The sequence below is a fragment of the Pimephales promelas genome, chromosome 11 (assembly GCF_988280905.1).
Source record: "Pimephales promelas chromosome 11, fPimPro1.hap1.1, whole genome shotgun sequence".
Classification (NCBI taxonomy): domain Eukaryota; kingdom Metazoa; phylum Chordata; class Actinopteri; order Cypriniformes; family Leuciscidae; genus Pimephales; species Pimephales promelas.
Genome location: NC_142779.1, coordinates 15,453,047 through 15,472,475, shown reverse-complemented (window position 1 = coordinate 15,472,475; position 19,429 = coordinate 15,453,047). Strand labels below are relative to the sequence as shown.

The 19,429-nt window shown below is 37.4% G+C and overlaps 1 protein-coding gene across 1 annotated transcript; it reads left to right on the top strand.

Moving 5' to 3' along the window:
* The first annotated feature begins 16,062 nt into the window (after positions 1–16,062).
* lbx1a (ladybird homeobox 1a) lies at positions 16,063–17,968 on the top strand. Its single transcript, XM_039672676.2, has 2 exons — positions 16,063–16,834; positions 17,344–17,968. The coding sequence occupies exons 1-2, from the start codon at positions 16,510–16,512 to the stop codon at positions 17,826–17,828; spliced, it is 810 nt and encodes a 269-aa protein (XP_039528610.2). The 5' UTR covers positions 16,063–16,509; the 3' UTR covers positions 17,829–17,968.
* Positions 17,969–19,429: the final 1,461 nt, after the last annotated feature.

Here is a 19,429-nt window from a genome sequence, read left to right as displayed (position 1 = left end):
TTCTCGTGAGTGTATAATATGCCATTGAAAATACATACGGGTAAGGGGTTCTAATGTCGGTCGCCATGTTGCCCCTCCATCTTGAAAGTACATTAGCCAAAGAGGGACATACCCATTAATTCAAGCTTTGCCTTTCGCGTTTACGTTTGAGTTAACACTCATTGACGAGGTCGAACTGGAAGCCATGTTAATCTTGGACTACATTGGCCACCGTAGAAGTTAAAACGAAATCGGAATTGAGAGGAACAGAAACTATTCACTGGATGGTCATATACCTTTTCACCACTAGTTAGTGGGGGGTAAAAATCACACAGTGTATCTTTAAATGATGTGGTAATTCATAGTTATTACTTGCAAATACATAAAAGAGATAGCATTTTACAGTAAAATTTCATATGATGTGATGTTAACCCATTTAACAAGGTAAAATTATTACTGTAGCATTTTTTATAGTATTTTTCTGTAAAAATTACAAACATTATATTTGGGTATATGATATTCATATCATGTCTGATAATTTTTAGTTAGTCAGCATCACATGCTTGAACAGGCACATGTATGCTAAATACAACAAAAACACCAATTTACATAACAAAACAAAGTATGGTAATTACATTTTTTTTATCTGTTTGTTTACATCAGTGGTGCCCAACTTATCAAAATTCTCCCCGAGCCTAACGCTACAAAGAGCCATTTAGGTCAGTGCGTTTGATTATTCCCTAATTATTTTAATTCCCTATAATTTTACTGGTAAAAGTTTCTTTTCAAAACACATCCACAATGCTGAAAAATGTACGCATGATAACAGCGTTGCTACTTTCAGTTTGCCCCTCAGCACTGGTCTGCTCACTTTGATATCTTTTGAATGCATATGTAATTTTGAATGAATCTTTTTGACAATGAGAAATCGTTGAAATGTTTATTATGCATTGTGGTGATAAGCTTTGACCTTTTCTTTTCAATTATGCTGGGATCAAAGGTTGCAACCTTACGTAGTTATTTTTGCCTCTGGTTTTCTTTTATTTTTCAAATTGATTCAAAAAGAAAAGGTGGTCCAAGCAACTAACATGAAATCAATGAGAGACTGATGTGGTATTAGGCCATTTTTGCCTCTGCTCTCGTGGTGTCGAGCAGCTAAACAGCTTAAAGCCAGCGGGAGCTCGACAGGCCAGAAATGTGACATTTTGAAATGTGCTCCAAGTACCTGCAGACATCCAGTGTTTTATTTAAAATCAATGTGTAGCCTGGAACAGCCTGCTTAAGAGTTTTGACTGTTATGTGGCAATTTGTTTTTGTTATGTTTCCATCTCTCTCGTTTGGTACCTCTTGCGTTTTCTGTCACGTTGTTGGAAGTTTTAAAATATTGCATTGTTGTTGCGTAGACATTTGTCCTAAAAATGTCAAGTTGTCGTGCAGAAACATTTACTATGAACTTCCTATTCATCAAAGAATCTTGAAAAACAAGATAGGTTTCCACAAAAATATTAAGCAGCAAAACTGTTATAATAGTAAAGAAATGGCCACCAAATCATCATATTACAATGATTTCTGAAGGATCGTGACACTGAAGATCATGTGAAATTCAGCTTCGCCATCATAGGAGTGCATTACATTTAAAACTGTACTAAAAGAGCAAACATCATAAATTGTAATATTATTTCAGAATATTAAAATTTTTACTGTGGTTTTTAAATCATCTAAATCCAGCAGTGATGAGCATTACAGACTTTTCAAAAATGTAAAAAAAAACTGATCCTAAACATGATATTTTAAAAGCATGAGGGTATCAGTGATTAGTGTTCACATTCATTTTTATTAGTAGTAATTATTATTGGAGTAAGAAAAAAGAAGGGGGAGAGAAAATATGTTTAATCATAATGTTATGATACTTTATGGGTACATATTTCAAATTCTTTAAAGGGACTTATATAGTTATATTATCTTTTAAAATGTATTAGTATTTTTTTTTTTTCTAAAATAAATCGATTTAACTGAATACTGCATGAAAAAAATGGCATCGATGGTCATGGGTTTGATTCCCAAGCACACACAGGCAAATATTTGTGTGCCTTGAAGGCACTTTGGATAAAGTTGTTTTCGATAAACTATCTGCTGATATCTTTTTTTTAATATTATATATTATATATATTTATATATTTTATATATTTATATATTTTATATATTTGTATAATTTATTATAAATAATATATAATATATTATACATAATATATTTTATATATTTTATAATATTCTATATATATTTTTTGAACAGAATATTAAATAAATAAATAAAACTCGCTTGGTTTTGAATCAAAATGGTTGATTTAATGCCCATTCATTCAGTGTAAATCAAATGAGTGTGTGACAGTTCACTGGCTTTAAGTTTTGTTAACCAAGGAGAATACTTCCCTGGCCCCGTGGGCATGTTAAAATTCATGACTTCTGATTTTTATTCATAAGGCCCAACCTCGATGAAGCTGTCAGGGCTGGAAGACACACGAGGGGTCAGGCGTACTCTTTCAAACACGCGTGACCTCACGCTGATGAGCCTAATTCACACATCCTCAAGGCCTTTCCCCTGAGCCCACCAATCACGATGGCCTCCCACTTGAACTACGACCCTCCACGGGGGTCTCCCATTGGCTGCGTAGTGAAGAGAAAGCGGGAGACATCCCTGCTGCTCATCTCCATCACAATGGCAGCATATGTTTGTGGGCATTTGAGCGCATGGTTCTGGCAGAGTCCATATTAGACTGACGACAGAGACCAGGTGTCTGAACACCACACACTCGAAGACGAAAGGGAAAGTCAACACTGTTAGTAACACTTCTTTGATTTACGCACCCTCCAAGGCGATCCACTGGAGCTAGTCTATCCATTTAGCACACAGAGAGAGTTCTATGTATGCTTGTTTAGTGGGCAGGCTGTTGTAATCTTTGATGGGATCATATGCACTTTGGCATTGTGTTCTGGGGAGTTGTAGATGTTGATTGATTATGGACTCTGAGATAGTTATATCACGAGTGTGCCTGGGTTACAGGATTTCACTCGGTGCCCCGTGCAAACAGCTTACTGCTGATTAAACATTGATTTTCCTCGGCACCCTCTCACCCTGATAAATAGAGCATTAAAAGATCTCCACAAATAATAACGTTGTGGAATAATAAAATTTGTTACATCTGGGGAACCGCAATGCATTGGGTAATATCTTGGATTATTGCATTTTGATCATCTTGCATACGGTTATTATCACCTACAGTCTCGCAGACTTATCCTTACCATATTTTAATTAGAATAACAACCTTAAAAACACTTTTGTCAATATTTATGTATTTACTATTTGCAGGTTTTCTAATGAAAGTGAGGTGAAGGAGGGCGAGGAGGAAGAGAGGGTGAAGGCGAGTTTAGCTTGCATAGCAGGCTCTTCCTCTATCATGGTAAGTGAGCTCCTCCTAATTACTATTCAATAAACTCCCGTTAAATTAACAGCTCAATAGGCAACAACATCTGCTGTATGTGGCAGGCCACTGAGTCGTACATCTTCCTCAAGCCCTTCTCTTTTCCCTCTTCATCTCATGTTTTCTCAACGACAGACAGCTTTCTGTGTCACTCTCATCTCCTATTTGATTTCTCTCACTCTCTTCCACTATATTTGTGACTTTGTGTTTAGGTGTATGTATTGAAACATATGGTTCTTAAAGGTACAATATGTAAGAATTTTGTAATAAAATATCCCTAAAAAAATCACTTGCACAGTATGATATATTTCCTGCAGTTGTGTACTTACAATATCCCAAAAGTCTCCAAAGATATTTCAGAGAAATTCCAATTTTAAATAAGTGGCCATCCCAGAAAAAAATGTTGCCTGTCAATGACGCAATATCCACGCTATCCTCGGTTTCCTTTCATACGTAATCATGGCGACAGACGTGGACAGCTGCATAGTGCATAACGTTTAGAGCCACGCAGTTCTTGTTTCTTTCTAACATAGACCATGGCAAGCAGACTTTGGGACAAAAAACGAGAACTAAAATGAGGATCAATGTCAGCGTGGCGTTTTTGAGATGCCGAGAGCTCCATGTCCGCGACTAACTTGGACTTGACAGCTTTATTAGAAAGATGAGCAAATGTAGATAAAACAAATCAATGTTATGTAACGTTAGCTCAACATGATGAAATGTTAGAATATGGTCAGTATGTCATTCTAATGTTGATATAACATTAGCTTACTGCTAGTAAACGAACTAACACTTAGTATAACATTATAACTTTCGACACACATTAAAATACTGTTTAGTATGATAGTGTAACGTTAGAACAAGTGAAACAGCGCTGCGTTACTTCAAGTTTAATTCGTCTAATTAACTGATCTGTGTGAGTAATCCAGCACTTGCGGGTTTAAATGTCCTTTAAATTCCTTTATACCCGCAGGACTCGCGTGTGATATCTGTCTCTTTAGCAATCACGACCTGGTTCATTCCAATGTAATGTTAAAAAAAAACACATTCAACTCATCACTGCGTCATCAACCTACGCCTTTGTTATTGTTTGAAATTGCGCCCTCTTGTGGTGAAATACAAAACTTATATATTGTAACTTTAATCATTACCATTTTAAGAGCACTGGCATTGGTGTTGTCTGACATTTTTTGCTTTTCAGTAAGGTATTTTTTTAAAGAAATTAATACTTTTAATGGCAAGGATGCATTATTTTTGATCAAAAGTAACGGTAAACACATTTTATATTATTAAAATTTTCAAATAAATAAACTTAAAATATATACTATCTATTCATCAGAGAATCTTGTGTATCCTGGTTTCCACAAATATTATGCAGCACAAATACAAAGTTCTGTCATGAAACACTAGATGGTGCAGGATTATATGGCCTTAACTCAACCTCCTTGCAATAACATAATTCTTTATAGAGCACAGCTGATTGGATCCTTCAATTTTTATGAAATAAGTGCAAAATAAAGATAGAAGATTCTGAGTATTTAAGTGTGATTTAAAATCGCAAGTTCAACTTCAAGAAACCACTGTGATACAAGTAACTTACAAGGTAAATTCTATCACTTTGTGTATTCCCTGGAAGTCAAACCCAAGACTATGACATTGCAAGAGTTTTTAAGTAATATATAGTAAGCCTCTTTAAATAGGTCTAAAACAAAATGTTATTCTGGAATTATTCATGCAAGTCTTTAAATGTCATCTACTCACACATTTGTGAAAATTTACTGTTCGTCTCCTCATCTATACTGTAAAAAATATTTTCAAGATTTGTTATCACAACATATTTTCTTTTGTCAAATCAACTTTATAATAATTTATTTAGTTGAGATAACTTATTATTTTGAGTTTCTGATGGTTAAATTAATCTACTTCATTGTATTAACTCACTTTTTCCAGTTCAATCAACTTAAAATTTTAAGGCAACCCAGGTTACTTACATTTTTAAGTTAAACCAACAATATTTTTTACAATGAAGTAATCACAACATTTTTTCTTTTGTCAAATCAACTAAAATAATTTATTTAGTTCAGATAGCATATAATTTTGAGTTTCTGATGGTTAAATTAATCTCCTTCATTGTATTAACTCACTTTTTCCAGTTCAATGAACTTAAAATTTTAAGGCAACCAGGTTACTTACTTTTTTAAGTTAAACCATCAATATTTTTTTACAGTGTAATCTATATTTGTGTCAATGGGATTAATTGTGATGCTTTTAGCATCACGACTAATTATTTATATTAATATGTGAGTAGTTATTTATAAATAATAAATATTTACCTGAAAACTACAGTATTTTTACATTTGGCAACAACTTAATATTCAGCAATATTATTGACTTGACTGCACTAACACTATTGGATGAGAACAGCTGGACGGATGATGACATCACTATTTTCTGCAGAGCTGCTTTACAGCTGAATTGGACTAATTTAATAATTGATGAACCTCACACAGTTGTTGAACCGAACTGAATCAACACCGAACTGACTTCAGCTGAATAATGACACTTTTTCTTTTTTAGAGCTGCTTTACTGCAGATTTGAGATTGCATCATTAATCATTATTTTCCTTTTTTATCACTGTAAAGCTGTTCTGAAACAATCTGTATTTTATAAAGCGCTATAAAAACAAAGAAGACTTGATTTGTGCATACTGTAATTGTGTAAGGAGCAGAAAGAGTGCCTTTTTTGTACTTTAAAGAAGAACTGGATCACTTTTCAGTCTGTCATCTGAGAGCAAAGGCTGTCCGGCTGTCTGTCAGTGAAAGATTAGTTGCTCGGTTCACACGCTGTTGCAAAGGGCCGGGCAGCTGCCGGACCCAGGAGCATCACCTATACCACTAATGAACATATCAGTCCAGTCCAAGCCGCTCCTCACACAGCCTTTCCAGGGGTGAGGAAAGGCTAACCAAGTTAGCTGCTCTCAGGCGGCTTGGATGGAGAAGACAGATTTAGGATGATGCAAATGGGTTGGTTTATTTTGTGCGTTTTTGTGCACATGCACGTGTGGGTGTGAAAATGATCAGTGTGCTTTGAAATAGCAAACCGCACAGCAAGTCCAGGCCCCAGCGCTCATTTCTCATCTTTCTCTCACCTGTTCCACACTGCAGAGCTCACAGCATTGATCCAGACACACCCGGCTCCTCGCCATCCATCATAAGACCAACACTCCCCTCACGCTGCTCAAGGTCCACGTGCCCTCCTTTCCGCTTTTAGCCACTCAGGTAAAGATATTCATCAGGCCTCTTATCCTCCTATGCCTTCTTCTCCCTACAGTAGTGGAGAATGCAACTCACAGCCATATTAATGCAACGCAGAAGCCACTGGGAAGATAACAAGACCCTGTAATACCTGCGAGAGAGGGGAAAATAGAGGGAGAAAGTGTGTGTGTGTGTTTGAGATCTGCAGACACGCACTGACATAAAGAGGTCATCTCATAAATCTTTGGTAGATAGGGTGATCCTGTTTGAGTGAGCTGTGAATGAGGCCTTAAAGCTGAATCACCAGGGTCAACGGATCAGGAGAAAGAAAAATAGAGAGAGCGGGATCCGTAGACATCGCCGTGTTCTTTATCTCTACTTCGGCTATAGTTATATCGCTCCTGCAGGTCATCCCTCGTGGTTAAATCAGGAAAGAAACTTGTTTTAATTAATCCTGTGGAAAGGCCAGGGCTAATTATAACAAGTGAGGGATGGCTTTCTCTTTTTCCTCGCTCTCTGTGCTGCACATCAGTCTCTCTGCACTCTCCTCTTCACCTGTGATTGATAGAGGACTCACTCCCAGAGCCTCTAGATTTCCCCTGCCTCCAGAATCATGTTGTTGTTTTTGGAGCTGGTGTATTTTTGTGCTGCTTTGTGCATACTTGCAAACATAGAGTCAACTAAAGGCTGATACACTATGTAACCTTTGTCCAGATGCTAGTTGCCAAATGTCAGAAGAACCTGTCTGCTAATTTCAGGCAGCTGCACTTGACAAATGTTTTGTACGATGAGCACAGACTAGGATCTATCAGGAAATTATATGTAGATTTGGTGCTCAATAAACATTTCTTTCTGATACTTTCTGATAGCCCTCAAACCATATTCAATTTATAGCCCTTAATCCTGTAATTGTGGACAAATGTGGGCACAGAGGACTTTTTATTTATTATAAATGTTATATCACTGTCTTCGATAAAGTTTTTTCTATCCATTTATGGTGTTTTTTTTGTTTATTTTGGGGGTATTTTTGAATTTATTTACTTCAAAAAGTACCATATTTTCTTTGTAAATTATGCTTATTTTTATGTTTTATTTCTTCAATTTTTTTTACTACATTAAAATATCATTTCAATAAGTTCTTAGAGCTAAAACCTAAAGATGAAGTGACTTTTCTGTCACCTGGTGTCTTATTTTGGCTTATTTTAGAATGCTCTAAATTACAGTTTTATCCCATTCATTTCTATGGGTGCCCATTTTTGACCCAAATACAAGATTAAGGAGGGGTTTTTTTTCACCGACTTAACATTGTAGAATTGAGTCAACAAAATTGTGTGTGTTCAGGAGGCAAACTTAGCCAAGTCTTGTACCGTTCAGATCAAGGGAAGTATTTTTTAAAAATAAATCAAAACTATTTTGCCCACATTTGTCCAGAATACGGTTTTAGGGTTAAAGTGGAAAACGTTTGTGCTGCCTAATATAGTGGGAACAGTTGAAAGTTCAGAGGGACATCATTTACTTGTTTTAACTTTATAAATGTCCTTCCAGTCACTTTTGATCAATTTAAAGTGCCATTAAAACCATAGAGACCCAAACCTTTGAACTGTAGAGTGCACATATACCCATCATGTCTTTTAATATAGTCTGAGTATTTTCCTGTTTTCCTTGCATAGCTTATGCGTTGTTTATAGGATGTTAACAACAAAATATGGGAAGTGCTTTCTCCTTCCTTCATTCCTTCCCACCCTTTTGATTTTCCTATCCAAAAATGATGCATTTTTTATTTGCGTTTAACGTTGTTTGCCCCAACTGTCCACGGCCCTAATACATTTGAGAACCATTACTCTACTCAAACACTCAAAAATCTTTTCTTCTCTACTTTTGAGTACAAGTATTGAATAAAAGCTGTATAGTTATTTTACTACAGGGTTGTCAGTTGGGTGCCACAGATTAAACCTAAAATGAGTTAAGCAGCCCAAAGGATAAGAGCTTCTGTTGTGCTCAACAACATTTTTTTGTGTATGTGTTCATTTACTTTTGGCAATGCTGTTGGTAACGCAGGTGAAGCATGACATGTTCATTTGGATGAAAAAAAAAGAATAATTCACAGCTGGGGAAGAATATTTCTGTCCTGTTGTCAGCAGGCATTCGTTAATAGGGCCACATTTACTCTCTTTGCTTATGGAAGTGTTAACTGCTCACCCAAATTAGCTCTGATGAGCAGACGCAGCCTAACGTGACCGACAGATCTCAGTCGATTCTGTAATAAAGAGTATACAATTATTTAATATGATTACAAACTAAGATAAAATTATGAGTGAATTATCACATTGAATTGTCTTCATTTGATAATGGGACTTGAAAATATTTATTATATATTTTGTATTAAAAATATTTAAAAAGTTCTTTCTCTGAATTATTATATTTAAGTGTAATATTTGTGCTCTTGGCTCGAGTACACTCTAAAAAATGCTGGGTTGTTTTAACCCAATTTTGGGTCAAATATGGACAAACCCGAAATGTTGGGTTAAAAATGTAGTGTAAAAATTTAACCCAACGGCTGGGTTAGTCCATATTTGACCCAAAGTTGGGTTAAAACAACCCAGCATTTTTTAGAGTGTATGAATACTTGTGCGTGTGATTTACCACAAGTCCCATGCTATGAAATACCAGATTAATCTTACACGTTGCTGTTACGACGATACACATTGTGTTTTTGATGCTCTTACTGTACATCTGAATTATTTACATACAGTGAGTCAGTGTGTGTAGTGAATGTCTTTAATAAGGCCATCAGGGGCAAAGGGATAGGTCATCGCTCTCTCCTGTCTGCCGCAGGAGGCCCTGAATGCTGTTCAGTGGCAGAGGCTGGGCTTGTGCCATGGCAGCTTTCCTCAGGTGCTGACCTGACACACTTTGTCCTCCCGATTTCTTTTTTCCGACAGGGATCTATTTCTCATGTCTGCCACAGAACTTCTCCAGGCTGTGGCATTAGAAAGGGGTCTGTCAGAAAGTGAGAGGCGATAAGTGTGCTGTGTCTGACTATGAGCTACTTGTTATCTATGTCCCCTCTCCTCTCTCTTTTCTAGGACTATCAGCTAGATGCTTGATGGGTGGCTGTGCTTGCGTTTTAATTCCAAACAAGTGCCAACTATATTGGCAGGGTATTTAGGATGGAACGGGACATCAAGATGAAAAACAGGTGTGATTTTTAAAATATATTTAAGTCTTATTTACTACTGTTATCACAAAACATGGAATTCCAAAAACATCTGGTATGTTTTGTTATCTTATTAATTATTTTTAATGGGCAATGGCTTAAAGTAGCCTACTTGAAACATATTTTATAATTTCTCATATCATTTTTGTATACACTTGATTTGTTTTCGGCGAATTGGTAACAAATTTGTATGAATTTTTCATTTGTACGCCACACTGACGGTGGGGTTTGGCTGGACCTTTATGCTTTGAGCGTTTTGAACTTGAAAAATGCCACAAGTCAGTAATTTGAACATGATTCATGAACTGAATCCACTAATTTATTAAAAAATGTTTACCCAAAATACAAATGAATTAATGCACATAAATAAAGCGCCCTTGCACACTGGTGTTTTGACTTAATTCAGGGCCACCCGAATCACAAATACGAAAGAAAAAAAAAAAAAACGCATATAAAAATTTCGAACTCAGTTTGCATGGGCCTTTAGTCCTTTAGTCCTATAGAGTTGGTATAATGACCTCCTGGAAAGTGTCTCACATGAGTATCCGAATACAAGATAACATGACAGCGTTTTGTCTGTGTGCTGTGATACAATTTGCATAAGTTAAATTCTCAACTTTGGGAAAACAGCTATTGTCTTCCCTACTTTCAAGACTGCATGTATTCAAGTAGGCAACCCAAAGATCTTAATTGGCCATTATTCATTCAAAGAGTTATTTTTGCCTAAAGTCAGTAATCATATTGTTTGTACTTGAAGTAAAAAGTTTTTCCACTTCCCTGTTCTTAATGATGGGTCCTTTTAAACATGGCTCTCTTCATTTTCTCTTAACCGTCAAAGCCCGGTCCTGCAATTAGACTGAAATGTCGCCAGACTCAGTATGTTCATGCCTCACTCCCACTTTCGATATCCTCCAACCACTGCCCCCTCACATTTACTCCGCTTTTAGTGGAAGCATGCATCCTCCTTCCAAATGGACCTCACGCAGGCCTTGACTCTGCACTTGTTTTTCTGCAAGCCGTCAGCTCTGGTGTCACCCAGATCCTGTGCCAGCTTCACATCTATTACTCACCTAATTGATGTAGAAGCCTGTGTGCTGTGCTGCCACCCTGCAGATTAACCAGCCAGAATTATTTTCACTGCAGCCACTGCGACCCATAGAGCATCTCAGTCTAGTGTTACATTACTCTGTACTACCCCATAGGGCATGTGGGAAAAAAAACAAGGGGCATCCATGGTGTTTGGGGCATGATATGGACTTCAGCCAAAAAATTGTGCAGTATCTAGGGCTGTCCTGAGGAGCTTGCAAACACATTAATTTGTGTTCAGATGCAGGTGAAAGTCTTTAGATAATAAGCGTGGGTTCATTTGGTTATGATTTATTGATTTCTGTTCTGAGATGTTTCATCTTTCCAACAATGCCCTGCTCTCAGTATGCACCATTGAGAAGTGAAAAATATCTCAGAATTGTTTCAGACATGGAAATAGGAGTGACTATCTCTTCAGAGAAATATCTTAATCACATTAGACTGACCTTGGAATTTATTTTTATTTTTTTAGGGAAGGTGATTTACATTAGGATGACAGGGCATTTGGTGCCAGTGCTGTGTTTGCCAAATGTTAATCCACATTTGTTGGGCTGCAATCCAAGCTACTGTTGATAATAATAGATACAGGGCCTGGTTAGCGTGATTCATGCTCATGTGTCATCTTTCCACACATTTTGAAACCGTATTATTGATCTCATGAATGGAGATGGTTTTTAAACGTTTTTAAAGGATTATTAGGAACACCATTCTAATGCTGTGTTTGACCCCCTCGCACCTTCAGAACTGCCTTAATTCTATGTGGCATTGATTCATTAAGGTGATGAAAGCTTTCTATAGAAATGTTGGCCCATATTGATAGGATAGCATCTTGCAGTTGATGGAGATTTGTGGGATGCACATCCAAGGCACGAAGCTCCCGTTCCACCACATCCTTAAGATGCTTTATTAGGTTGAGATCTGGTGACTGTGGGGGCCATTTTATTACAGTGAACTCATTGTCATGTTCAGGAAACCAATTTGAAATGATTCGAGCTTTGTGACATGGTGTATTATCCTGCTGGAAGTAGCCATCAGCGGATACATGGTGGCCATAAAGGGATGGAAATGGTCAGAAACAATGTTCAGGTAGGCCGTGGCATTTAAACTATGCCCAATTGGCACTAAGAGGCCTAAAGTGTGCCAAGAAAACATCCCCCACAACATTACACCACCACCACCAGCCTGCACAGTGGTAACAAGGCATGATGGATCCATGTTCTCCTTCTGTTTACGCCAAATTCTGACTCTACCATCTGAATGTCTCAACAGAAATCGAGACTCGTCAGACCAAGCAACATTTTTCCAGTCTTCAACTGTCCAATTTTGGCGAGCTCTTGCAAATTTTAGCCTCTTTTTCCTATTTGTAGTGGAGATAAGTGGTCTTCTGCTGTTGTAGCCCATCCGCCTCAGGGTTGTGTGTGTTGTGGCTTCACAAATGCTTTGCTGCATACCTCGGTTGTAACGAGTGGTTATTTCAGTCAAAGTTGCTCTTCTATCAGCTTGAATCGGTCGGCCCATTCTCCTCTGACCTCTAGCATCAACAAGGCATTTTCGCCCACAGGAGTGCCACATACTAGAAATGGTTGTGCGTGAAAATCCCAGTAACTGAGCAGATTCAAAATTGCTTAAATCACCTTTCTTTCCCATTCTGACATTCAGTTTGTAGTTCAGGAGATTGTCTTGACCAGGACCACACCCCTAAATGCATTGAGAAATTGAACAGGTGTTCCTAATAATCCTTTAGGTGAGTGTATGTGACCAAGTCAAAAACTGAAACAAATACTGTGAAATAAAATAAAAATAATGAAACGGTTGACCAGAAATATAGATTGTAATGTTTTGTGACCTAAAATGTGTTTTACTGGCCCCATAAAGTTTTATTGGTATAGGAATAGATTATTTTCCTCAGCATGGATCATGTGCTAACCACATGAACCACGAAAGTTGTGATTCATGCCTGAAACTTATTGTGAAAAGACAATAACTCATTTGTGTCTGCTATTTTCAGTAGCTGCCTCAGTGTTACGAACTGCTCTGAGGCTTGTAGATGTAGATCCAAATGCAGCTTTAATATAAGAATAGTCGTACAGGCAGGGTCGAGAATCAGCAGACAGGACAATGGAGAATACACAATGGGAATCCGAGAAGCAGGCAGAGGTCAGGGCAGGCAGCAATAATCAAAATCCAAAAAACAATCCAAAGACAAAAACCAGAAACCAAACACGGAAAACGCTCAGAAATGCAGTGTAACACTTAAACAAGACTTCGCAAACACTGAATGTGAACACAAGGTATATATAGACACACTAACAGGATGAGACACAGGTGAATGCAATCAGTGAATGAGGTACAGGTGAATGTGATCAGTGATGAGTCCGGGCAGTGAGTTCTGGGAAATGTAGTTGTGAGGGAAACATGAACATCTGGTGTGGAGTGCCCTCTGGTGACTCTCAAGGGCACTCCACCTGGTGACCGTTACACTCAGTACACCTGAACATGTGAACATGCAGTAAACAATTAATCTCTCTGCTATATCAGTTCACTTATATGTCATGTTTATATTATAGTTTTTGGACTGGTCGGTCTATTATGACGTTTTAGAAAAAATGATTGAATTGAATCAGTGGCTAATCATATGAATATAATATCAAATGGAAAATGGAAAATTTTGCATTGTTTATTGATGTTTGATACTATCTTAAAGGTTGCAATCGATAGATTAAGAATAAATAAAGGATCAAAACTAATTTTCGCTCAGTTTTAATTTAAACTTTCGACATTTAATTAAACGTTAATAAAATACTTGTCAAATGATTGGCTACATTTTTCTCGTGAAAAGTGAAAAATGTCCTCTCAGTTTAGACAGTATATCAACATTATATTTCCATTTCACCAGATGTGTAGGCAGATCATTTACAATCCCCAGAAAGGTCATGTGAATAAAAATTAGTGAAAAGATCCGATATTGCCTGTGAAATCGGAGCTTTCAGTTTGGAAGTGGAGAATAAATTGTGAAATAAAACTGTCCAGACAGACATTTGCTGGAGTAAATAATTTTTTTTTTTTTAAACACCTCTGAGTCATTAGAGGCATGCAGAATAGCCTATACTCACGTACCTCGTGTAGACAATGAAAATGACTTATATTTGGTTTGGTCAGTCTTTCAGGCATGGACAATCCCCAATCAAGTTGTGTTAGCTGTGCACGAATCTTTTCTACAACAAAGTAGGCTAGGCTACTAAATTGTCAAACACAATTGTAGGCTAAATTGTGCGCCATATTAAATTAACAGCTACGCTTCTTATGCTCAATATTTGTTCAGGACGATAATTGTGGAATACTCAATAAATATTACTTTGTTGTAAGTATTCGATAATTGTGGAATATTTAATAGTTATTACTTTGTTGTAATCATGCAATCTAAAATGTATATTATTATTATTAACGGTCTAATAAAAATAATAATACAAATGCATATTATTATTATTATTATTATTATTATTAACGGTATAGCTAATCGTGAAATGTTGTACGCCCATGATATGAATTCGTTATCTTCCATGGCATTTCATTGCGTCATATCACGCAGGCATCCTTCTCACTGTAGACAACACTAAATGATCATGTCACACAAGCTTAACCACCTGCCTCTGTATCCTATATTGGGGTGTTTTTTTCCCCTTTTCATTTTCTGTGGACTATTAATTTGTTTGATGAATATAGGCTACGCAAAATTGCTGTTTTCGTTGTTGTTTTTCTAGTTTTCTAGTAGCCTATTTATTTGAACTGTTGTAACGTGGACTGTTATGGTAAATGTACTCAATGAATTCGTGCAATAATTTACGATTAATAGACTATAATGCAAATTATATAATTAAATATGAATTATTGTTGATAAATATTGACACATTAGCCTTGGATAGGTACATTCATTTTAAGGACATTTAAACAAATGCGTGACTTTAACAAAGCGGCAAGAAATGAAAACGTTCTGTATGGAGCTGTAGTCTAGGCTACTAACCTACAAAACGCACTGTTTTCTCATAGATCAGCCTTCATCCGACATACGCGGCTATCCGACGTCCCTCGTGGTGAGCTTCAGCCTAATTCTGCGAATTTAACCGAGGCCTCGTTACGCTAAAGTGGCTAAACGACGGAACAATGCAAAAACAATAATTAGACGCTTTAATCAATACACTAATTATATGAAATGCATACGAGCAAAAAAAAAAAAAATCATTGGGTTATGCCTGAATTGTATTTTCTATTATTATGTTAAAATTACCTATTTTACATGGATTTAGTATCATTTCTTTGCATCTGTAAGTTTACCCCCGTTCTGCGTAAATCGACGAAAAATCCCATAATGCCAAAAATACCGGGTATTGAACAGCAGGCGATTTTTAGAGATGAAATATCTTACTGCTGATGTGAGCTGGCCCTTTGAGCTTGAATTATGGCAAAGAAGATTTGGTGCAGCTGAAGGGGACGATCTCTCTCTCTCTCTCTCTCTCTCTCTCTCTCTCTCTCTCTCTCTCTCTCTCTCTCTCTCTCTCACTCTCTCCATAACACACACACACACACACACACACACACACACACACACTTATTTTGTTTATCCACAAGTAGCCTATCATCAGCCGTGATATACTACCTGACTATTAAATACATTTAGTAAACAAACCATCGAGAATATAGCCTACATTTTTAAAGCACTTTTTTGTTGTTGTTTAGAAATCTATTATACTGTAATTGCAAGCATCGGCAGCTTGTAGCAAATGTGTTTTTCTGATATGTAGCCTAATTGTACTTTCTATATTTTACCCCAAATTAAAATGTTCTATATTACACTAAAGTTGTACTAAAGTGTAAATAAGAACGAAGAGAATATCGACAAATCATTAATTTGTAGTAAAGAGTGGGAGTTAAGTGTAATCCGGCTGAGCTCCTCCTCCCGGCCATGCCCTCTAATTAACGGGGCTCCTTTCCTGCTAAAGTCTGCATCAGACTGCAACATAGTCAAAGAGCAAGAGGGAGAGAGAAAGAAAGAAAGAAGAGAGAGGGAGGGAGAGAGAGAGAGAGAGAGAGAGAGAGAGAGAGAGAGAGAAAAGTGCCACTGGATGTAATTGATTGTCTTGCTATCAAGAATAACTTGTTAGTAATAGTCAATTCTGGCTGCTTTTGAGGCTGACTGTTTCCACTGAAGCATCAGAGGTTGTCAGGCTGCTTCTCACTGAAGCTCAACCGTTATCCAGGAGCTGAGGACAGCAGACGTGGCGTTTTTAAAAGAAAGACGTAAAGTTCTCCAACCCTGCGGCAAAAGCAACAACATGCTGCTGATCGGCTACATCTAATTCTACGGATTTGGGGATATCTTCTCATTCAAGTTGCCCTCAATAGTTTTTTTTTTTTTTTTTTAAACTGAGCCGTTCTGTATTGCGCGAAATCGAGAAAAATCTAGCATATTTTTAAAACAAGCTAAAAAGACAAATAATGACCTCCAAAGAAGACGCAAAAGGCGCCTCGGTTGAGGATCGAAGGCGCAGTCCGTTGGACCATCTTCCTCCACCTGCTAACTCAAACAAGCCCCTCACTCCGTTCAGCATAGAGGATATTTTGAACAAACCATCAGTCAAACGAAGTTACACAATTTGCGGCACGGCGCACCTGCTCTCGTCCGGTGAGAAGCACCCATCCACGGGCCATCCCCTCTCCAACCGCGCGCTGCTCACCCAGACATCTCCACTGTGCGCCCTGGAGGAACTCGCCAGCAAAACCTTCAAGGGACTGGAAGTCAGTGTTCTACAAGCGGCAGAAGGTAAACAAAAGGCCCGAAAATTGTTTAGGCTGTCACATTATCATATCATTTTTAAGGACACCATTCCCAAAAACGAAAAAATGTTTTGTCAACTGCTAAAATAAAACTTAGGCTATAATATTTACGTTTTGATTTTTTAAACGCTTAACATTATCGAATGCATTTGTTAAAATAACCTGAACATAGCACAAACATGTCAGATTAATTTTGTGCATGTGTAATTAAAAATAAATTGTTAAATGATAGCTAGGCTATATCCACGTGCAATTTAAAAAACAAAAACAAATGGCCAAAATATGTGTGCACGTGTAATAAAAAAAAGGATTTAAGTAGACTATATTCGTTTTTTTCGGGCCTATTTTGTCGATTGAAGCTAAACAAATAAAGACTCTTGTCTGTAGGCTATTTATATCAACACAGGCCTGTATTTGAGAAAAGAAATTAAAGACAAGTAGCAGGCGCTGAATGCATTTTAATGTCGCTGCATTATTTTTGTTCGTTCGATTTAGGAAGAGACGGCATGACTCTCTTCGGTCAGAGGAATACCCCCAAAAAGCGGAGAAAGTCCAGAACAGCCTTTACTAATCACCAAATCTACGAACTGGAGAAAAGATTTCTGTATCAGAAATATCTTTCTCCTGCTGATCGGGATCAGATCGCTCAGCAGCTCGGGCTCACCAATGCTCAAGTCATCACCTGGTTCCAGAACCGTCGAGCCAAACTCAAAAGAGACCTGGAGGAGATGAAAGCAGACGTGGAGTCGGCCAAATCAGTAGGGACTGTACCTTATGAGAAATTAGCCAAACTAGCAGACCTGGAGAAATGCGTTAATGGCACTCTCGGAGAATCAGGGGCCAAGTCTCCAACGCGGTCTAATCACGAGCACGAAGGCTCCAACAAACTCCACATGTCACCATCATCACCATTTACAGACCACACAACGAGCAAAGAGTGTTCCGAGGACGAAGACGAGGAAATTGATGTCGATGACTGATTTTTCTTAAACAGCATCGGTATTAGTTAGCCTTTTTTTCTGAGATGGTCCTAGTTGAAAGTGCCATTAATGCACCAAATGTATTAAATGACTTGTATTAAAGCAAATATAAAAAAGGAAAAAAAACAAAACAAACAAAACTAAATCAAAGCAAGCATGGGACAGTTTCTTCAGATCTATTTATGCAGTGGCAGTATTGTAATCATTTAGCCTATTCGTTTATAGCTGAAGAGCAATAAGTACATATTTCAGTCAGATATAAACAGACACACTTACACACACACACACACACACACACACACGTAGCACGATCCCCAGCTCAGAACTTTTTTTTTACCAGGTTCTGACTACATTGAATGCATGTTTTATTTTGTTTCACGAAATTATTTTAGTTAAAACGGCTGCAGATCTAATATAGATTGCCTATCTCAAAATATCCCGAAAATGAATTCACACGCGCAGAGACCTGCGTGTCTCTATTGTGCTTTTTGGTCTATATGACTAAAATCGTTTGATAAAAGAGTGTATTATAGAACATTTCCTACAAAAGCTATATCACAAGAACAAATCGACTTCTCTGATTAAATCTGGATTGTCACATTTTAATATATATTTCTTATGGTTTGTATGCCTGTAAGTGCCTTTTAAGCCAGGAAACCATTTAAACCAAGTGTACAAAGTGTAATGTATTTAAAATGAAATAAAAATGTCTTTCTCTAATTTTTTGACGTTAGTCTGATAGTCTTATTTATCGTTTTCGAAATAAGCAATCACGTTAATATAAACAAAGCTTGTGTAAAATAGCATTTTGAAGTGTTTGTTGTTGTTGTTTATATTTGTAGCCTACTTTTATTTCAGTGCACCAACACTCTTTTAAAGTGTATTGAATTGAATGTGTTTTAGATTTGACATTTTACGCTTTTGATTTTCAAAATGGCCTAACATGTTTTCCTGTCCCCACGATGTGTTTCAATATCCACAATGGATGTGTGTGAGAAACAGGAATCTGGATTGATGAATGCGCGCATAAAGGATGCCCAAAAACGCAGGGTTTTTGGCCCGTTTCTCCGCGGTTGAAAGACGCTATTTCCCTGCAAAGCGAAGAGATGCAGTCATTTCTAGCGTAAGGCGTGAAAACTGGGGACAAATGAGCAGTCTCCCCTGATGTGACAAGCTACAATGAAGCATGCTCTGCCTCCCGCGGCTCTCAATACGGAGACAAGCGTGTCCCACCGAATAAAAAGGACACAAACGTTTGGAGGCCATATGGTTTTTGAATTTTCCTCACAATTTTCAGACAATTTGATGGATTGAGCTGGCCTTCTTTTTAAAGTGTTTCGCTCAGTTTTCACAAAGGCAATAATGCGCACAGGGGCGAGGGCATCTGGGCCTATTAATGTCCCCTCTTTTCTTTCCTTTCACTCGGCTGTTTTAAACAAGTCAATGAATTACAATGATACTGACTCGTCTTGTTAAGAGGTTGTCTTCTGCTGCCTTTGTTTGTTTGAGTGTTTGGCTTAAGATAATAAAGTTACCATTTTGGCTACGCGTAAAAACAGAGCATATGGCTGGAGTGACACTATGTTTGGAATTAGAGCAAA